The 23,068-nt window shown below is 41.1% G+C and overlaps 1 protein-coding gene across 3 annotated transcripts in view; it reads right to left on the bottom strand.

Moving 5' to 3' along the window:
- UNC5D (unc-5 netrin receptor D) overlaps positions 1–23,068 on the bottom strand; it is a 603,365-nt gene that overhangs the window by 19,005 nt on the left and 561,292 nt on the right. For all 3 annotated transcript variants that reach the window (XM_060001381.1, XM_060001380.1, XM_060001379.1), the window contains 2 exons: positions 20,454–20,603; positions 13,062–13,226 (listed from right to left, as the gene is read on the bottom strand). In XM_060001381.1, coding sequence (XP_059857364.1) covers positions 13,062–13,226; positions 20,454–20,603 — 315 coding nt within the window. The remainder of the gene's footprint in view (positions 1–13,061; positions 13,227–20,453; positions 20,604–23,068) is intronic.

Here is a 23,068-nt window from a genome sequence, read left to right on the forward strand (position 1 = left end):
AGAAGCTTCCAGATGACAGATTTCAGTTCACTGTAAGGAGACCTTCTGAGAGTCAGAGCTGATCAGAGAAGAATGCGCTGATCAAAGGAGCTGGCTGGGAAGCCACGTGTCGGGAAAGCTACAAAGGGGACCTGATTGTATGTTGATCATTTTCAAGTGTGTGTTTCTCCCAGGCCTCAAGTGTGATTCTATAGGAAATATTTTGGTTTTGTTTCAGAATTAAATTGCTTTTGTAAAATGGGAGGTAGCCGCGAGTCAGCGACGAGACCTGGACTAGCCGGCGGAGTGCTGCAGGCTGGAGAGCTTCTGCCTGCTGTCTGCCCACTCTTCTGACTTAAGAGCTGTCCAGTGAGGATTAGTTATGCATCATAACAATTAGATCATCATATCCAATGTGAAATCACACATCCAGCCATCATATCAGAATAGCTGCTGAAAGTTTATATGGACTAACAGAATTTTAAGGCTTGAAAGGCAGCTGAATCACTCCTGTGATTAGGATGGGATACAAGGCAAAAGGGATTCTGCAAGTCCCTAATCAGTTGACTATGCATTGACGAAGAGAGATTTTTCCGGGTGGACCTGACCTAATCAAGTGGCTCTTAAAAGAGAGAAGATGCAGCTCCTATCTGGAGGTATCTCTCCTGCTGGCCTGAAAGAAAGCAAACAGCCACGCTGTGAACTGCCTGTGGTTGGGGGTGGGAGGGGCTGAAGCTAGGAACTGAGGGTGTCCTCTAGGAGCTGAGAGTGAGCCCTATCCAACAGTCAGCAAGACATTGGGGACTTCAGTCCTACAGCCACAAGGACCTGAATTTGTCAACAACCCTAATAAATGGGACAGACCTCTGAGCTCCAGATGAGAATGTCCTGCTGCCACCACCACCTTGACCTCAGCCTTGTGAGATCCTCATCAGAGAACCCAGTTAGGCCATGCCTAGGCTTCTGCCCTCAAAAAAGGTGGGACAGTAAGCGGGTGGTGTTTTTTTCTGATAGATTTGTGGTAATTTGTTATGCATGAGAAGAAAACTAACGCAAAGGGAAATTAAAACACAAATCTGAGGTCGGGTTAAGGGACTAGTTAGCACTGTTTAAACGCCAAGAAACTATCCTTTGCATTAGGAACTTGTCGACTTGGGCGGTCCTTTAAGTCAACACATGCCCTTCCTGAACTGCCCCTGTGAGCTTCCCCTGATGTTTTTCTGACCTTTTACACATCTCCTTCTGTGGACACCATAGCCATGGAAGCCCTTCTTGGCTGGGGTCCAGGCTCATGGAACTTTAAGCCTTCAGACTTGGTGTGTCTTACATCTTCAAAAATCTGTTAATTGAGGAAACTAGTTCATACAAAGATCTTATTAATGAATGATAATGTGTTTTGTCTTTCTGTAAGCATTTAACACAGTTACATAAGGGGGGATGTTTTGGAAACACACAATGCCTTAACCCAGTATTCCCACAGGGTATCTCAGATGTTCCAAGAAAGAGCAGTCATGTGGTCAAATACTTTCTGAGAAATGCTGCACGTTATATCTTACTCTTGGAACTTCAAAGTACATGTTATCAGATTAAACAGATTCTACTTACTGGTTTTAGTTCTATTCCCTGGACTATTGTAGAACAACGCTCATCAAAATTCGTCCAGTTTTGGAGGTTAGGATGGACTAACAGAAAAAGTGTGGTTTTCAGAGTCAGAAATGTCTTGCTTTGGAGTATAAGTTCACATTTCGTAGCTCAGTGACCTTGGATGCTACAGGACTTCCCTCAGCCTCAATTTCCTAATCAGTCTTTGACATTTTTTATAGACTCCACAGGGGTATAAACTTTGGTAGAAGTTATCCAGGTAATTGGTGTCAGAGCTAAAACTAGAATTCCGATACCCTAATACCTTTACCAGGACTCACTTCACTACATTACCCTGCATCAAGACAAGTACCAAAAATCCACAGAGCAGGGTGGTTCAGAAAAACGCTCTCTGAGTGATATTGGCATTGTATTTCAAGAATTAAGAGCAGTAGAGCTTCATGGAGGAGGCATGTGAGTTGACCTTGAAGCATAGGTAGCTATTGAGTGAACAGAAATTGTTCTGTAATAAGCAGTTATTTTGGGCAGAGTAGTCAATTCCTTTCTTTTTTTTTTTTTTGCCTTTATTTTATATATTATTTTATACAGCAAGTTCTTATTATCTATTTTATACATATTAGTGTATATATGTCAACACCAGTCTCCCAATTCATCCCCCCACTTTACACCCTTGGTGTCCATACGTTCTCTACATCTGTGTCTCTGTTTATACCTTGCAAGCCAGTTCATCTGTACCATTTTTTTTGGATTCCACATATATGTGTTAGCATACAGTATTTGTTTTTCTCTTTCTGACTTACTTCACTCTGTATGACAGTCTCTAGGTCCATCCACCTCACTACAAATAACTCAATTTTGTTCCTTTTTATGGCTGCATAATATTCCATTGTATATTTGTACTACATCTTTATCCATTCGTCTGTTGATGGGCATTTAGGTTGCTTCCATGACCTGACTATTGTAAATAGTGCTGCAATGAACGCTGGGGTGCATGTGTCTTTTTGAACTATGGTTTTCACTGAGTATATGCCCAGTAGTGGGATTGCTGGGTCATATGGTAATTCTCTTTTAAGTTTTTTAAGGAACCTCCATACTGTTCTCCATAGTGGCTGTATCAATTTACATTCCCACCAACAGTGCAAGAGGGTTCCCTTTTCTCCACACCCTCTCTAGCATTTGTTGTTTGTAGATTTTCTGATGATGCCCATTCTAACTGGTGTGAGGTGATACCTCATTGTAGTTTTGATTTGCATTTCTCTAGTAATTAGTGATGTTCAGCAGCTTTTCATGTGTTTCTTGTCCATCTCTATGTCTTCTTTGGAGAAATGTCTATTTAGGTCTTCTGCCCATTTTTGGACTGGGTTGTTTTTTTTTTAATATTGAGCTGCATGAGCTGTTTATATATTTTGGGGATTAATCCTTTGATTCATTTGCAAATATTTTCTCCCATTCTGAGGGTTGTCTTTTCGTTTTGTTTATAGTTTCCTTGGCTGTGCAAAAGCTTTTAAGTTTCATTAGGTCCCATTTGGTTATTTTTGTTTTTATTTCCATTACTCTAGGAGGTGGGTCCAAAAAGATCTTGCTGTGATTTATGTCAAAGAGTGTTCTTCCTATGTTTTCCTCTTAAGAGTTTTATAGTGTCTGGTCTTACATATAGGTCTTCAATCCATTTTGACTTTATTTTTGTGTATGGTGTTAGAGAGTGTTCTAATTTCTTTCTTTTACATATAGCTATCCAGTTTTCCCAGCACCACTTACTGAAGAGACTGTCTTTTCTCCATTGTATATCCTTGCCTCCTTTGTCATAGATTAGTTGACCACAGGTGCGTGGGTTTATCTCTGGGCTTTCTATCCTGTTCCATTGATCTATTTTTCTGTTTTTGTGCCAGTACCATATTGTCTTGATTACTGTAGCTTTGTAGTATAATCTGAAGTCAGGGAGTCTGATTCCTCCAGCTCCATTTATTTCCCTGAAGACTGCTTTGGCTCTTCGGGGTCTTTTGTGTCTCCATACAAATTTTAAGATTTTTTGTTCTAGTTCTGTAAAAAATGCCACTGGTAATTTGATAGGGATTGAATTAAATCTGTAGATTGCTTTTGGGAGTATAGTCATTTCACAATATTGATTCTTCCAATCCAAGAACATGGTATATCTCTCCATCTGTTTGTGTCATGTTTGATTTCTTTCATCAGTGTCTTATAGTTTTCTGAGTACAGTCTTTTACCTCCTTAGGTAGGTTTATTCCTAGGTATTTTATTTTTTTGTTGCAATGGTGAATGGGATTGTTTCCTTAATTTCTCTTTCTGATCTTTTGTTGTTAGTGTATAGAAATGCAAGAGATAACTATGCATTAATTTTATATCCTGCAACTTTACCAAATTCATTGATTAGCTCTAGTAGTTTTCTGGTAGCATTTTTAGGATTCTCTATGTATAGTATCATGTCATCTGCAAACAGTGACAGTTTTACTTCTTCTTTTCTGATTTGGATTCCTTTTATTTCTTTCTCTTCTCTGATTGCCATGGCTAAGACCTCAAAAGCCACGTTGAATAACAGTGGTGAGAGTGGACATCCTTGTCTTTTTCCTGATATTAGAGGAAATGCTTTCAGTTTTTCACCATTGAGAATGATGTTTGCTGTGGCTTTGTTGTATATGGCCTCTATTATGTTGAGCTAGGTTCTCTCTATGCCCACTTTCTGGAGCGTTTTTTATCAAAAATGGGTGTTGAATTTTGTCAAAAGCTTTTTCTGCATCTATTGAGATGATCATATGGTTTTTATTCTTCAGTTTGTTAATATGGTGTATCACATTAATTGATTTGCGTATATTGAAGAATCTTTGCATCCCTGGGGTAAATCCCACTTGATCGTGATGTATGATCCTTTTAATGTGTGATTGGATTCTGTTTGCTAGTATTTTGTTGAGGGTTTTTGAATCTATACACATCAGTGATATTGGCCTGTAATTTTCTTTTATTGTAGTATCTCTGTCTGGCTTTGGTATCTGGGTTATGGTGGCATCATTGAGTTTGGGAGTGTTCCTTCCTATGCAATTTTTTGGAAGAGTTTGAGAAGGATGGGTGTTAGCTCTTCTCTAAATGTTTGATAGAATTCACCTGTGAAGCCATCTGGTCCTGGACTTTTGTTCGTTGGAAGATTTTTAAGCACAGTTCAATTTCAGTGCTTGTGATTGGTCTGTTTATATTTTCTCTTTCTTCCTGTTTCAGTCTTGGAAGGTTATACCTTTCTAAGAATTTGTCCATTTCTTCCAGGTTGTCCATTATATTGGCATAGAGTTGCTTGTAGTAGTCTCTTAGGATGGTTTGTGTTTCTGTGGGGTCTGTTGCAACTTCTCCTTTTTCATTTCGAATTTTATTGATTTGAGTCCTCTCCCTCTTTTTCTTGATGAGTCTGGCTAATAGTTTGCCAGTTTTGTTTATCTTCTCAAAGAACCAGTCTCTAGTTTTATTGACCTTTGCTATTGCTTTCTTTGTTTCTATTTCATTTATTTCTGCTCTGATCTTTATGATTTCTTTCCTTCTACTAACTTTGGGTTTTGTTTGTTCTTCTTTCTCTAGTTCCTTTAGGTCTAAGGTTAGATTGTTTGAGATTTTTCTTGTTTCTTGAGGTAGGATTGTAGTGCTATAAAGTTCCCTGTTAGAACTGTTTTTGCTGCATTCCAACAAAAATGTGTTTTCATTGTCATTTGTCTGTAGGTATATTTTTATTTCCTCTATGATTTCTTCAGTTAGCTCTTGGTTATTTAGTAATGTATTGTTTAGCCTCCATGTGTTTGTGTTTTTTATAGTTTTACCCTGTAATTGATTTCTAATCTCATAGTGTTGTGGTCAGAAAAGATGCTTGATATGATTTCAGTTTTCTTAAATTTACTGAGGCTTGCTTTGTGACCCACAGTATGATCTACCCTGGAGAATGTTCTGTGTGCACTTAAGAAGAAATGTAATCTGCTGTTTTTGGATGGAATGTCCTATAAATGTTTTTGGATGGAACGTCCTATAAATGTCCTATCAATTAAATCTATCTTGGTTTATTGTGTCATTTAAAGCTTGTGGTTCCTTATGAATTTTCTGTCTCGATGATCTGTCCATTGGTATAAGTGAGGTCTTAATGTCCCTCACTATTATTGTGTTACTCTCGATTTCCTCTTTTATAGCTGTTAGCAGTTGCCTTATGTATTGATGTGCTCCTATGTTGTATGCATATATATTTATAATTGTTATATCTTCTTCTTGGATTGATCTCTTGATCATTAGGTAGCGTCCTTCTTGTCTCTTGTAACATTCTATGTTTTAAAGTCTATTTTATCTGAGTATTGCCACTCCAGCTTTCTTTTGATTTCCATTTGCATGGAATATCTTTTTTCCATCCCCTCACTTTCAGTCTGTATGTGTCCCTAGGTCTGAAGTGGGTCTCTTGTAGACAGCATATATATGGGTCTTGTTTTTGTATCCATTCAGTGAGCCTGTGTCCTTTGGATGGAGCATTTAATCCATTTACATTTAAGGTAATTATCGATATGTATGTTCCTATTACCGTATTCTGAATTGTTTTGCGTTTGTTTTTGTAGGTGCTTTTCTTCTCTTGTGTTTCCCACTTAGAGACGTTCCTTTAGCATTTGTTGTAGAGCTGGTTTGGTGGTGCTGAATTCTCTTAGGTTTTGCTTGTCTGTAAAGCTTTTGATTTCTCTATCAGATCTGAATGAGATCCTTTCTGGGTAGAGTAATCTTGCTTGTAGTTTCTTCCCTTTCATCACTTTAAATATATCGTGCCACTTCCTTCTGGCTTGTAGAATTTCTGCTGAGAAATCAGCTGTTAACTTTATGGGAATTCCCTTGTATGTTGTCATTTTCCCCTTGTTTCAATTTTTCTTTGTCTTTAATTTTTGTCAATTTGATTACTATGTGTCTCAGCGTGTTTGTCCTTGTGTTTATCCTGCCTGGGACTCTCTGCGCTTCCTGGACTTGGGTGGCTGTTTCCTTTCCCATGTTAGGGAAGTTTTTGACTATAATCTCTTCAAATATTTTCTCGGGTCCTTCCTCTGTCTCTCCTCATTCTGTGACCCCTATAATGCGAATGTTGGCATGTTTAATGTTCTCAGAGGTCTCTTAGGCTGTCTTCATTTCTTTTCATTCTTTTTTCTTTATTTTGTTCTGTGCAGTGAATTCCACCATTCTGTCTTCCAGGTCACTTATTCGTTCTTCTACCTCAGTTATTCTGCTATTGATTCCTTCTAGTGTATTTTTCATTTCAGTTATTGTATTGTTCATCTCTGTTTGTTCTTTAATTCTTCTAGATATTTGTTAAACATTTCTTGCATCTTCTCGATCTTTACCTCCATTCTTTTTCCTAGGTCCTGTATCATCTTCACTATCATTATTCTGAATTCTTTTTCTGGAAGGTGGCCTATCTCCACTTCATTTAATTGTTTTACCTTGTTCCTTCATCTGGTATATAGTCCTCCGTCTTTTCATTTTGTCTTTCTGTGAATGTGGTTTTCCTTCCACAGGCTGCAGGATTGTAGTTCTTCTTGCTTCTGCTGTCTGCCCTCTGGTGGATGAGGCTATCTAAGAGACTTGTGCAAGCTTCCTGATGGGAGGGACTGGTGGTGGGTAGACCTGGGTGTTGTTCTGGTGGCCAGAGCTCAGTAAAAGTTTAATCCATTTGTCTGCTGTTGAGTGGGGCTGGGTTCCCTCCCTGTTGGTTGTTTGGCCTGAGGCAACCCACTGGAGGCTACAGGCTCTTTGGTGGGGCTAATAGCAGGATCTGGGAGGGCTCATGCCAAGGAGTACTTCCCAGAATTTCTCCTGCCAGTGTCCTTGTCCTCATGGTGAGACACAGCCACCCCCCACCCCCGTCTCTGCAGGAGGCCCTCCAACACTAGCAGGTAGGTCTGGTTCAGTGTCCTATGGGGTCACTGCTCCTTCCCCTGTGTCATGATGCACATACTACTTTGTGTGTGTCCTCCAAGATTGGAGTCTCTGTTTCCCCCAGTCCTGTCGAAGTCCTACAATCAAATCTCTCTAGCCTTCCAAGTCTGATTCTCTAGGAATTCCTCCTTCTGTTACCAGACCCCCAGGTTGGGAAGCCTGACATGGGGCTCGGAACCTTCACTCCAGTGGGTGGACTTCTGTGGTATAATTGTTCTCCAGTTTGTGAGTCACCCACCCAGTGGTTATGGGATTTGATTTTATTGTGATTACGCCCTTCCTACCATCTCATTGCAGCTTCTCCTTTGTCTTTGGATGTGAGGTATCTTTTTTGGTGAGTTCCAGTGTCTTCCTGTTGATGATTGTTCAGCAGTTAGTTGTGAATCCAGTGCTCTAGCAAGAGGGAGTGAGCGCCTGTCCGTCTACTCCGCCATCTTGAACCAATGAGCCCAGTGCTTTTCTGATATATAAGATGTTCATAAAATAAACCACCTCAGGCTTATTACTGCATAAGATAGGTTACAAGACATGTCACTTTTCATCATGGTATGTAAAATTTCTTCTAACCTTTAAAAATACAAATCAAGTAAGAATCATTTCTTTAAAAATTTTCCTGACTTAAGGCAGGGTAATGTCCTTAAAAAGAATAGTAAAAAAACATTGAGAGAGAGAATAAAAGGAATTCTGTACAGGATAACATGGTAATTGTCATTGTAAAATGGCACTAAAGTGTGTTAACGTGAAAAGGTGGCTTGCCAATGAAACTGAAAACACAGTGTATCCATGTGAAAAGATGGCAGTAGACAGAGACAGATGCCCTCATGGCATCTATGATTTGACCAATTCGACCAAGCTCTGTCTTCCCTGTTGGCAGAAGAAAGAGCACCCTGATACACAAAGTCTTCAGAAAAAAATGGACAGAGTGGTATGATTTAAAGGTGAATAAAGTATTACATGAGACTGACTTGTAAAAATATGTATTTCTTCTACTTACTACACTTTAATAAATGGGCCCCCATGTCCCTCACAAAGTTTCCAAATTTAAATATTTCCCATGTGTAAGGATGACACTTTACATAACGTTTATGATACATTCTAAAAGACATCTGGGCCGAGTAATAAGACTCCAGTGGATGCATCACATCTTCTGACTGTTTAAATTAAATATGCAGAGGAACAGGAGATTTTCATGCTCTGAACACAGGAGATAAGGTGCTGCTACCTGGTTAACGTGGGAGCTGTAAATCAGTGAGGAATTCCAAGTATTCTGTCTACTTTGTAACAGACACATCATCCCCCAACTTCTACCACTTTTAGAAGAAAGATAAGAGAATTTCTTGAAGGGAAAATTTTAACATGCAAGATTCCCATTTTAAGTTGTTTCTACCAAAAGATAGATTCTTTAATATTATTACATTCATAAGGATGAAGGAAGTAAATGACTTGGGGATTCTTCCCTTCTGCTCAATATTAGCAAACTTACTTAGCTTTAGTCCACAATACTGTCGCTTTATAGAGTATCAATTGGCTATCATCATTAGGTAATGTAGTTGGGTTAAATTTAAGGAGAACCAACCTGCTTCCAAAGATTGACGCAATAATGGCTACTCTAAAGAACAGAAAAGATATATTACTTTGATCACTGAAATAATTTTTAAATTTGAGAAGGATATGAATGATTATTTGGAAAACCATTTAGATAAGAGGCATGAAGGAATATGATGGATGTGGAGCTGAACGTAAAGAACCAAATGCCTTCACTGAGGGTGCTCACTACATTAATTTAAAATCAATGTTTTGTATTTCATATACACACACACACACACACACACACACACACACACACACACACACAGACACATACATATTTTACCTCTCATGGTTCCATTGCTAAAATCTCGAAATATAGTGAGACTAAGGCAATCCATTTTAAAGTAAGGTAGGAAGGGGGAGCTCTGAGCCCAGATATGTGAGGATTCTTTTTTCTTTGGTGGGTGAGATATTAAACTACATATTTCAAAGATATCTATTGAACGTTTCAAAAATTTTAGTTCTTTATTATTATTAATCAATGACACCTTATTATTAACTTATTAAAACCACCTAAAGCAGAATCTTTCAGCGTAGTGGCCATGAAGTATGATGACCTTTAATAACTGATCTATTATTCTTGACTCAGTAATTGATATAGACCCATGTCTTGAATATATCCTGCCTCTTCTCTCCAGCTATTCCCAATTTCTCAGAACTTTATGTATCTTCAATTTTCTCGAAACGTCTACCATAAAAACCAAGTCAGTTTTAGGGAGAAGAAGATGGTTTTTATCACCAGATATATGCTTTTCCCAGGAATGAAACAATCCCAGGGTTGGAAGGGCCTTGAGTGATCGTTCAATCAAGACATCCTTTTGCAGGCAGATCTACATGTAGGGAATCAATTCTATTTGTGAAGATGTATAGAATGAACACTTATTCTAGCCCAACACACAAACAGGTACATCTCATCCTTCTGCAATCTTGAGGAAAGAGCTCCCCAATTTTCATCTACTTTTAGACTCAAAGGCAAAATTGCTGATGCTGTGATGTTTGTCACTAGTGCCTAAGGCCCCAAAGAGAGGGCTTATGTTATGGACAAGGCCCATGGTTAGGACGAATAAATTAAACCTCCTCGGTTGGGTTCCTGGAGTGGTATTGAATAGAAATCCAGACTTTGGTCTTAAAGTTTAGTATCTCAGCTGGGAACTCTGGCTACCCATCTTATTAGCTCTATGATCTTGGATAAGAAGGTTGACTTCCTTGAGACTGTTACATCATGTAAAACTGTGATGATATAATACTAATCCACAGAGCTGTGATGGTTATATGTGAAAGCACATGAAGTGGTGCCTGAAACATAGTGGCTTTCAAAAGTTATTAATTTTCCTCTGATGTAGAAAATGATGGCCAACGAAATTTGCCTAAGAAATAGAGTTTGGTACAAAGAAATGGGGATGCACTGGGCCAAATTTCAGCAGGGACACTTAAAGCAATTAAATGATCCTTACAGGATCAAACAAGTTAATAAAGCTTCTAAAATGCAGTAGCCTACAACTTAGATTGCTGTAGTCCACCACTGAATGTCTAAATATTCTGCTAACTCTGCCTCCATTTACCAAGAGGTACTGTGATGTCATGTTCTTTAAGGCTTTCCAAAGTGATCGTAAACTTTGTTAAGCATTAGAAAAGGAACTGGAGAGTAAAGAAGATTATGTTTATTAGCTCATTTTCTATTTTTTTAAATTAATTCATTTTTGGCTGTGTTGGGTCTTCGTTGCTGCGCGCGGGCTTTCTCTAGTTGTGGTGAGCAGGGGCTACTCTTCGTTGCGGTGCACGGACTTCTCATCGCGGTGGCTTCTCTTGTTGCGGAGCATGGGCTCTAGGTGTGCAGGCTTCAGTAGTTGTGGCTCGTGGGCTCTAGAGCACAGGCTCAGTAGTTGTGGTGCATGGGCTTAGTTGCTCCGCAGCATGTGGGATCTTCCCAGACCAGGGCTCGAACCTGTGTCCCCTGCATTGGCAGGCATATTCTTAACCACTGCGCCACCAGGGCAGCCCCTATTAGCTCATTTTCTTTCCATGCACTTTATTAAGCAAGGAGCAAAGGTGCCAGGATGTGTCAACCTTATCACATTCCTTTCACACAAATATCCTGTAATAGCTGAAGTTGATCCTCAATATCTGGGTACCTTAGATAGTAAAAACCTTATTTATTTATTATTATTCTTTTGTCGACCTGTTGACAGGTATTTAGGGCAATTTTCATCAGAGGCATCTTTATGTCCTGCCTTTTCACTCTTTATGTCCTGCCTTTTCACTCTTCCTTCTGAAGTGCAGCTCTTCTCAGATTTTCTTTTTTGTTTTTATTTTAAAACTCCCATACAATTTGTATTTTACTTTGAAATAAATTGTCTTAAATATGCCATGACTGTTCAAGAAAGAGACTCTAAAAATACCTTGCCTGAGGTTTCTGGATCTACCTTCCCTGTCAGAACTATGTTAGCACATAATGCTAACTGGCAATAACAAACGCAAATATGGTAGAAACATGTCAGTTAAGACAGCTATCAGTTTTGAGATACGCTTCTTTGGAAAGCCATCCGCACTTTAGAGAAAACTATTTGGGGAATTAGCCACACTCATTTTGCATAAACAGTGAACTGCAATGAGAAAGGAGGGAAGTGATAATGCTTGTAGGCTACAAGTTTTTGTTTGTTTGTTTGTTTTGCGGTACGTGGGCCTCTCACTGTTGTGGCCTCTCCCGTTGCGGAGCACAGGCTCCGGACGCGCAGGCTCAGCGGCCATGGCTCACGGGCCCAGCCGCTCCGCGGCATGTGGGATCTTCCCAGACCGGGGCACGAACCCGTGTCCCCTGCATGGGCAGGCGGACTCTCAACCACTGCGCCACCAGGGAAGCCCAAGGCTACAAGTTTTGAGGAAAAAACCGCACCTGAAATTGAGTTGTACGGATACAAAATGCATTAAACCTTCTGCTGAGCTTATATATTATTTATATATGTATACGTGAATATGTGTGTGTATGTATATATATGTATATATACACATACACGTTCTAAGGTGAACGATCCAGTATGTGTGTTTTTCTAAACTAGCCAGGGATTACCTTGGAATTGCTAAACAGTGCGTTACCAGCTCCCCTGATTCTCCCCCTCAGCTACTCTCTCCCTCTACCCTCAAATAACCATTCAGGAGGGAATGTCATTGTCTACTTGATAAACTCAAGTCCAGAGCCATGGAGTCATTCAGTGGTTTAGGGCCAATCAAAGCCATGGCATTTCAGGTATCTTTTTGCAAAAGTTCCCAAGTGAATTCTCCTCTGACTCCCATTCTAACCCTGCCCTTCAGTTATATGACCTTGGAGGAAGTCCTGTCCTTTTGCACTGCTGTGTCCTTACTGTGTAGAATGAGATTATTATCTACTCTGCCTTATATTATTGTATTGATGAAATCTAGGCTTAATGGAAATGAGGATGTGTAGAAACCCTGATCCTGGAGGGTAAGAGAAATTGTAAGACAGTCAGGAACCAAGGCCTTGAAAATGAAATAACACAGATTGGGCAACTGACTTCTGAACAACTAGTCAGAACTGGCAGAAAAGCATCCCACTGGTGACCTCGTGTCTTCTTAGGGTATGTGTCTCAGTTCAATAATAAATCTCAGCTGATATTCCATGTCTGCCATGAGCTGATAGATTGATTGTAGTTTTGTGTGTAGAAAGCCCTGGACAAATGCCTTCCCCAAAGGTCCCTCCACAGAGCCTATGCTCTGATGGGTTGCGTTTCCCCGCCCCAGTGGGCAGCTCAGTTCCATCCTCAGCCTGAGAAAAAGTTAACTTTCCCTTATCAGTAATGAGGATTGAAAGAGTGAGTGCCTTTCGAAGCTCTTTCACGCTATATGTATAGCCCAACCGAGACAGGTGTACAATCCTTAATGTCCTTTAGAAACGGGGTCGGATGACCTGTAGACCAAGGACTCACCTCAAGGATTGACGTCTGCACTTGGAGGATCTGTTCATGGCCTTTGAGCTGCCGAATGCAGATTTTGCAGGACAGCTGGGTGGTGGTGGGCGTGTAGCGTTCCAGGGAGAAGGCACAGTGCAGGGGCTGCCGGTTACCGCACCACACGCGGGAGAATGGGACTTCCTGCGGGGGAGACGGGGGAGAGAAGAGGGCAATGGTGTGCAGAGCCCGGCTGAAGTGAGCAGAGAGCAGGAGGGACCTAATCACAGTAATTAGGATGATGATGATGGCGGTGATGGCAGGAGAGGTAATTGCCTAAGCGACTCCGGTGGAATTGTAGAAATCATGTTCCAGCATATGCCGAGCAGCACAAAAGTAATTAACGTCAATTCCAATGGATAACATTTGAATTCCAAAACCACACTGCAAGAGCTCAGCTTTCACTTGGTGACTCACACAGTTAGAAAGAATACCATCAAAAGTTAATCGTCGTGTCTTTCCATGACAGAAATATTCTAAAAGACTCCTATGGGTAGATTCCTAGGATTAGATGCCTACTCCATCCTCCTACCTAAGCCCGGGGTAGGATGACATCTTCTCACTTAAATGAAAATTATGCTGAAGAACTGACTGGCCAGAACTTATGCCCATACCACAAACAAATGCCAAATCGTATAAACATAATGTTGCTAATGTATCCAGCATAAAAATTATACCTACTGCAGAATCATACACACACATACACACACACCCGAGAGAGACACACACAAACACAACAGGCTACCCCAGAACGGTGTAGTTTGCCAACTCCTCATTCATTCAGTTCATCCATTCTACAGTTACGTGTACAATGCCTACTAACAACCAGACACTGTACTAGATAAACAAGAAAAGAACAGTAAGAATTGAGGTCTGGTCCCCACTTTCAAGGGATTTATAGACAATTGAGTGGCAAAAGCAATTTTCACTAAATGAGGGGGGAAATTGTAAAATCTATACACATTCCCCTTTTCCCCATGACCAGCTGGTGCTTGCCACCAGTGGCTCAGGCACGTGGCTTTACACTAATGTGAAGTAGAGGTCAGTCACTGATAATCTTCCATGTACTAAAATGTCTTTCATTCCTACTCAGATCAGGCTGTGGTCCTTGGCAGTGACCTCATATTTCCAGCCTATAGTAATCTTCATTCTCCCTTCTTTCTCTTTTCCGCATCCCATTCATTTGCTCTTTCACCTGTTGCTACAAATACAATTTTCCCCAATACTGACGCTGAAAAGCAGCAAAAGATGTATCAAGTCTGGAAGTCTGAGTCTCTGAAGTGTGACTGGCGATGCACTCAGCAGGTGTTTTAAGACCAAAGGCCATGATTAGAATTCAATCTACCCACTTTGAGGAACTATGAGTTACCTAGTTTTCCCTGAGCTCCAATCTGTACACTTGTTGGTTTCCTCATTTTCTCTATAGGAAGTCTCACAGACCCTGATTTTGGATACTTGCTGGGGGGGGGGGACCAGCAGGGAGGGTTGGAGTTTAGATTGTTGCAGACTTGAGTACGAGAGAGCCAGCTTTAGGGATTATGAAGGAACGAACTCACGCATTAAACCCTACCACACATCCCGGCAAGGAATGTAAGGGTGTCGTGCTTTGTTTTGTTTGTTCTGAAACCTGAACCAAGGGAAAGGCAGTGGATCTTTGTCTCAAGAAGTAGAGACAGGGACTCAGAGAAGGTCTATATGTTGCCACTGCAGACTTTCATCGACTTTATCCCCGTGCAGAATGTGCGCTGATAGGAGGCAACTCTCTCTCCACCATCCTCAGTTCTCCCCTACATGGCAGGGGCTGGAAGCCTGAAAACTACATTTCACAGCTCTCTCCAGCAGGGAGTTCACATTTCCGTTCTGCCAGTGAGAAGTACTTGTTTCAAACTTGGAAGGAAGAGGAGGGAGCAGAAGCCTCTTCCTCGCTGCTCCTCTGACAGCAGCGAGCAAACCCAAAGGGTTCAGCTGACAGCACATGTGAGGTTTGCAGGGGCTTCTGAGAGCCATCTGCTTCAGGGGACTTGTGTTTTCCTGAAATCACCAAACTTGCTGGTTTCCTTATATCACTAGTGGCTTTCTCTGCCCTTGGCTCTCCTAGGCTTTCCAAAGGCTTTCTAAGCACATAAATCCTTTGATTGCATTTCCCCTTGATTGAAATATCTTTTCTTGACCCAAACCATTCTCCAATGAAACACCAGTGGCTTAGAAGAAGTTCTCTTAGAAACTAAGATGAGCTGGGCAGCGCTGGAAGGTTCACTAGTGGGTTCCACAGAGAGGCTCTCATCCAGGGGCAACTCTGGGAGAAGCGTGAAGCTAATGGTCACTAAGGAAGCACGTGGCTGCCGCACAGCTTGCTTATGCCACCAGCAAGACAGCACAGGTCCAGCCCACTTTCTTCCTAAACTGAGAGTTTTTCTTATGAGCTCTTCCCTCTCTCTCCTAGCAGCAGAAGGCACTTCGGATCGGTGTGGCCTCCCAGCAGCCTTTAGAGGAAGTCATTCCCTAAAACACTCAAAAATGACTTTTCACCTGCCCCCAATCCTATACCAGAGAAAACAGTAATAATACGTATTTACAAGGTCTGCCGTTTCTCCTCATTGTGTAATCCGACGCTTTTCGCGCTCCTCCATGGTTTAGTAAACCACGGGTAACCCTCACTTCGTATCTCAGCCTCCACCTCTTGTGTCTCTGTCTCCTGAACTCTTCAAAACCCCATCTGCTCACGTACGCCCAACTGCCCATTTCTCTGTGGAGAACTCCAACAGCTACATCTTTGGTTTTTATTTCATTATCATCCATCACTGACATTATACCCCTAATCAATTATAAACATTATAAACAATTATAAACATTATACCCCAAATCAACCAACAATTTTAGCTGGCCTTTCCCTTCTCAGACAGGTCTACCTTTTGAAAACGGATCATCACCATCTCTCTCTCATCGTCATTCTCCTCCAATTTTTCTATCTCCACGCGTAATCTTCTCTGATGTCATCATAGCTAACTGGGAGTAAAGTGTTCAGCAACCTTCCTATCTTCAGTCTCTACTACACGAGTTAATGAGGGGGTTGAGGCTTGACTGGGGAGGAAACAGGAAGCAGTTGATTGGTATTCTTTAGGGAAGAGCTTATGGTCTCTCTTTTACCTGTAATCATGAGTTGGCGGGGGGGGGGGGGCACTGATGTGACCACATCACTTGGGAACTCTGCTTTCATTACATGATTCCTCTGCTTGGGGGACCAGGATGGCCCCAGGATGCCTGCGTGATAAATACAGCCCCCTGGGACTTCCCTGGTGGCCCAGTGGTTAGGACTTCGCGGTTCTGCTGCAGGGGAACTAAGATCCCACATGCTGTGCGGCCAACAAAACAAAACAAAACAAACACAGTCCCTTGCCTGGCCTTCAAGGGCTTCTTCCATCCTCGATCACCTCATCCTCACTCTCTCCAGTCTCAGTGTACAGACCCTCAAACTCACTCCCTTCCCCAAGCCAGTACGTTTTGATAGAGTTACTCTGCACCATCCCCTTCAACGAAAGTAACTATAACAGAGGGCGCTACGGTTCACAGGTGTTTTTGCCTAACTAAGTTAACTAAGGAGGTTTTTGTTTTCTAAATCTGACATTTGAGTCATTACAGTGTAATATCAATGTTTGCGCTTCAGGGCTCTAGACAGAGCTGAATTCAAGGTCCAGATCTTAAACCTACATTTTTTCTGCAGTAGCTTTGAATCCTAGGTAATGCTTACCTTCCTTAAAAAAAAAAAAAAAAAAAGGCACTGACCACTTACTGAAAAGTATCTTCTGTGGTGTCCCTTGCTAAATTTTGTATATTTTCTCCTGAGAACACTGGAAAAACCCACCACAGAGATAATGTTTTCTTGCAGAAAGACGTGAGAATCAGCAAACAAAAAAATTCTTCTCTTTTCTCTTTCCATTCTACTGCACACAATCAAAACATTTTAAAAATCTGATATTGAGACAGTGTCAAAGAATATCTTTTAATTGTTGAGTAGCAGCTACCAGTAGTGCTCAACAAAACACTGAAAAATAACAGAATTAGAAGCACTGTGATTAGTGTGTTTTCAGGGCAATCACCTTTGCTTTCATTTATTCAAAAAAAAAAAAAAGGCAAAACACCAAGCTGCTCACTGAGCTGGGAGGAATTATGTGGAAAGTAATACAAGAGGACAAAGTGTAGCAAAGTTCTGGGTGTTTAAAGAATTCCGGAAATGTTTTCATTTTGAGTCCCATTATAATTAGTTTCCTAGCAGATGGGGACCATGTAAATCATATCCTAGCAGGAGACAGACACTGGGTTCTCCAAGATACGTAGCATGCTGTAAGACAAGCTGCTTTTATCCTACAGAGGTGACAGCCTGGCTTGGTGTTTTGTAGGATTTAGAAAATAAATTAATATTTTATCGCATACTGTTTACTACAGCTTCTTCACCCCACAGGCAGCAAGGAGTAAAGGAAACAATGATTAAGTAGCTCTCAGGTCCCAGTAACCTACTGAGAGCAGAGTTATTTCCCTCTAAAGGAGGGTTGCTAAGTCTTCCAAGGGGACAACAGCATATTACTAATTGTGGTAAAATCTTAAGAAAAGGGGGCATAATTAATTGTTTATTTTGGAAGGACTAGTGTTGTGGGCTTCATTTTTTTCTTTGAATCAAGGTTAGTGGGGGCTATGGTAACCAGATCTCCTAAGAACTCACATACCCTTCCCTTTCACCCATCATACCTGGTTTCACAAGCAATAAGGGTTGTAGCCTAGCATTTTATAAACTGTCGTCCTCCAGAATCGAAACCAACAAGATTTAAAATCTAGTTGGTCCTAATATGTAGGCTCTCATCACATAGCTCTGGACCCAGTCTTGAACTCACATCATTCTAAAAACATCTCTTGGTTGGTGTCTGAGAGCGCAACTATTCTATGCACTAGATACCTCCCTGAGAAATTCCACCTTTCCCGGAAGAGAAAAGGAGGGTTTTTTTTTAGGAGAGTAAGCTTTGGGTGCCAACTGGAATATGTCAATTCCCAGATTCCTGATTTGAAGTTAGAGAAAGGGAGAGAGGAATAAGAAGACAAGAGTACCAGAGGTCTTCTACCCACTGACTTGGAAGATGACAGGGACATTTACCGGTTGAAGGAGAGACCTATCAATGATGTCAGGAGTAGTGAGGTTTTCTGTCTCCACAATAGTGCTCTGTGAGCTCTTATCCACTAAGCCTTAACAAAAAGCCATTCTCTATTATCCACACTGAGTTTGTCAGCGCACATGATGTTCTCCATGAAGTTCAAGCATTCTGAACACAAACCCTCCCCAGAGTGTGAGAATCTGATGCCTGGAGCAAACACACCATGGCCATTAAGACAAGCACAACATGTAGGCGTACTGCTGGGGGTTCAGTGATCACAGGAGCAAAGAAATTGGTTCTAAGGGTGGTGAAGAGAAAGGAAGAATAGAGCAGAAAGCCATTTGTGGGGAAGAAAAATGAAGTGGAAATGAAAACTCAGTGGCAAGCCTCCTGGTGCAGAGGAAATTAAATTGTTTCTCAGCCTTCCAAGACTCTTTCAAATGATGCTCAATTACAGAAGGCAAATGCTTCTAGTTGTTCACAACCTCTATGTAATCCAACCCATCCTGGCAGTAAAGCTGGTTGGGTTTTCTTGCTAGCCAGTGCCCTTTGCCTTTGGCCGTCCCTGTTGCATCCTCTGGGGTGGGCAGGCATTAACCTCCACCAAGCCTTTTCTACCTGAGGCTCTCTTTGGAATCCCTGGTGTTGGAATTGTTGTTTAAGTGCCACTGAGAGGTTATGGTTCTTTCATTCTGATTTTTTTTTTTTTATCTCCAAGCATTAAACTTAATAGTTACTTTGGACTGAGTCACTTGTACCAGATCCAGTGAAATGATGCCCTTAAATCAATAAAGATTAATACACAGAGGAATTTGCATGACTCAAGGATTTGTTTTAATAATACCCTGAAGTTCAATTTGGACTAGAAACTTTGAATACTGCTTTCTGGGAAACAGAGACACCTAGGTCTAGAACATCATAAATAATACACTTATTCATAGAAAACCTATCTCCATAAAAAAAAAATATGGTAAAGTTTTCCAAAAAATTGTACAGGGCCCTGAGAGAGATTCTTGTTGCTTTGAATGTGCTAAAGTTATACACAGAGGGGGCAATTCCCAAGGTCATGAGAAATCTGAAAAGTAAATATAAAAATATGGCCTGAACCAATTTGAAAATTCTGAAGTTTAGAAGTGTAAGGTGTTGGTGGTACAACTTTTTTCTAACTCTCAGGGCATGGTCGAGGTTTTTCTCTTTGAGATTTGGCTTATTTCCATTCTGACAAGCCAGTATATCTTGTGCATGGTTTTTAGAAAATGAATGCTGTAAAGTTGGAAAGGTCAAAGAACCACAAGGCTCTGCAGGTTATGCTGATGGGAAGAACAGAGAAGTCTGAAAGCGTCCTGTGAGTCCAGATCGATATGCATCTCCCAGAAGCTTACCCAGAGTGAGGGAAATGTCCTGTCACTTGAAGCACAGATGACTCTAGCTTAAGAAACGGTGGTAGACCAGCTGGCTGCTTCTGATGACGATACTTATCACTGGAAATTTTCATAGAATTCAGTGACAAGATCACAAGTTGATATCTTTTCGTGCTAAGCAACTACTCAAAATCCCTAAAAATGATCCAAGGAGACTCGTAAGTCATCCTGCAGTTTTTTTTAAAGTCTCTAATGATGAGGTGTGTGAACAATCATACGTAAATATTTTTATAGTTATAAAAAGATTCTAAGAGGCATTGACATTGCTTTGTTTTTCAATTTGTGATTTCTTCTTCCCATCTTGCTCAATTCATCTGGTAGCAAGCACTTCATATACACAGGACAGAATCTCTGGTTCCCATCTGGTTGGCCAGAGCTCTCTACAACTCAAAATGATCACCCTTAAAAGGTTTCTCCCTGACATCCGGTTCATTTGTACTTGAACAGGATTAAAACGGTGTCTCATAATGAACTGATCTGAATCAAAACAAACCCACAAACATCCTGCTCTAAGTTGTTAAATGACCACCTTCAACCTATCCCGAGTGGTGATTTAAGCAGGAGAGAGAAATGTCACATTACCTGACACACAAGCCCCCTTTTCCCCCACGTGTTAGAAACCCATGGATTTATGACAATAGGTTTCATTCCCTGGGTGTAGTCCAAACTGTTACATGTCTGTGACAGTTTTGAAACTAAATCCATAGTTTTAAAGGAGGAGGAAAGTCAAGAGTACCTTCACCGGGGCTTGTGATCTACTTGCTGGTTAAAGCAAAGCTATTTCTGTCAGAAACCCATTTGGCCAGTACCTGGCATGCAGTGAATGGTTTAATTCTCCAGAGGAATGGGGGGATATCAAGGACAGAGATCTGAAGACTAAAGGTATTCCCTTTGAAATGCAGCAACTTTGGTTCTTCCAGGAGTTGTCCGCCTTGATGCCTTTCATCTGAAACCACTTCCTAGAGGGCAAGAAAAAGAAAGAAGCACAACAATAAAGTACCCAATTTCCTCCACGTTTTCCTTCCACAGATTCGTATACTCCCTCTCATGTGTCTCCCAGGAATCGACAAACAGCGTGATGAGCACGCTCTACTTTTATACTCCACCCCCATCCTTGCAAGGTCAGGACTAAGGGGCTACATACAGGCTGCTGAGAAATAAGGATCTGGACACAAAGAAACAATTGTTCTTCATTACTGTATTGTTGAGGCTTTTACACACAGCCTGCCTGTCTTTAAAACTGGAAGACCTCCTTTGCCCCAAGCAAACTGTCATACTGTTGAGTTTCCAGAACTGTGTGAATTTCATCCTGATATCGCCATAATCAAGGGATGTATTTGTACTTAACCTAACGCATCATCATATTTCGTGAGAAAGGGAGACACAGCCCCTCCTCCGCTCTGGTTCCCTTGTTTGTCACTAACACAGGCATCATCCAATATTTATCCTCTAGCTCAAAATAAATGTTGCAAATGCATGTATCATGTTTATTTGTAGTAATGTTCACAGAAGTTATGCCAAAAGGCCAAGAAAAACTAAGTTGCCAAGTCAGTTTCAGCTCAGAAAAAAAAAGGAATCAAATTCCTGAGATAAATACTCCTTTATCTTTCACTGACAAATCTTTATATCTCATACAAACACAGTTCACATACATTCTATTAAGCAAACCATTTAACTGGTTTCAAATTTGTGGCGTTTAGAATCATCTCCATAAGACAAGTGAAATAACAGAACAGACATGAGTGCTATAAGATGTCAAACTACTGTAGGGGGTGAGGTTTTCAGTGTTAGTGGAGATGAAAGATTTCCCTAAATCCCCATTTAAAAAAAATCACCGTTAACTGACTTATAATTTCCTTGCAGAGCTAGGATAAATAGGAAAACTGAAATCCTTTAATGATGTCCTATAATCTTCCCAGAGTCTCAAAAAGGTTGTAAGAAGCCAAGCAAATAGGTTTATAAATACAATGAAACTTACATTTCAATTATCAGGGAGTGAAAACAGCTTCAGAAGTTATCTTTCCCATCTCTTGTCTATGTATAGATTAACATTAATGAAAATGTTTCTAAGAGGCAGCTTTCCAGCTTTTATCCTTCATGTACACACAAACTGTTAACAGGCTACTAGTGTCTCTTCTCAGGACTAAACGATTCCATTCCAGTGTCATTTTCTCCAACTCTTGGGGTGTGGAAGGGGTGTGCCTTGGGGCCCTGAGTCAGCACTTGAACTCGCTGCGATGATGGAAGTGGTCCATACCTGTGCTTTCCAATATGGTATCCACTGGCCAGAGTGGTTAGAGTGACTAAGGAACTAAGATTTTCATTTTAGTTAATTCAAATGTAGATACGCACACATGGTTGGCAATTACTGCACTGGACAGGGCAGTGCTAGATGATTCATTACCTTGTGGGTCTAAGCGTTGGACATAATAACACAGTGGTCAGTGTCTAGTGAGGGCTGCAAGCAGTGGAAGGAAAGAGGCAGGGTGGGAGGGAAGGGAGTTAATGCCAGACGCTGGCTTTAGGTCTTTACGGATCCTGGTCTGTTCCCTCTTTTGAGATTTAATGAGTGTCCAGTGGAGCAGTGCTTGAGCTGGGCACTGGGTGGACAGAAATGAAACACCAAGGAGCGCACAGTCTAGAGAGAGGGTCAGAACAGCAAGCATATGAGTATAATATAGTGTCTAACTATTACAAATATGTATATTCCCAAAGGTTAAGGCAAGACAGAGGGTGCCTAACCCAGATGGGCAGAAAGGCCAGGAAATGAATTGGGAAATTAATAGAGGAAGTGATATTTGAACTGAGCCTGGAAGTAAATATAGGGGCTACTCATGGGAAAGGGAGGGAGAGTGCATTCCAGACACGGAATGGGCTCTGCACAAAGGCACGGAGGCCAGACAGAGCTGGGATAGAAGGTTAGGGTGGAAAGTGTATGGCTGGAGGTGATGAATATTATAGGGCAGGGGCCAATCACGAATTCTCCCTTACCATGCTAGGGACTTGTATTTTTGTTTAGAGTAATGTTGTTTGGGTTTCAGGGAGTAGGAGAATTTTCTGAGGGTTATATATACTCAAGAGGGCACTCATCTTGTAAGCCAAAAATGGAAGCACAGGCTTCTAATCACATTTCTGCATGGTCTTGGGCAAGTCACTTAATCTTTAGGCATCAGTTCTTTACTTGGGTTTACCCACAGCCAAGCAAAATCATTAGCATGGTAATATACTACCTGCTTTTTGCCATTCAAGGTTAGAAACAGGGACACATAAGAAATTGGCTTATTCAAACCATATTAAAGCCATGGAATAACAACGATGTTGACTTGTCAAAGTATATTTGACTGGGTAGGCTCTCTGAAGTGTATCCCTGTTCTTTAAATCTGACTTGCCTGAAAGTACAGAGAAATAAACCAAGGTCAGGCGA

The sequence above is a fragment of the Delphinus delphis genome, chromosome 21 (assembly GCF_949987515.2).
Source record: "Delphinus delphis chromosome 21, mDelDel1.2, whole genome shotgun sequence".
NCBI classification, from domain to species: domain Eukaryota; kingdom Metazoa; phylum Chordata; class Mammalia; order Artiodactyla; family Delphinidae; genus Delphinus; species Delphinus delphis.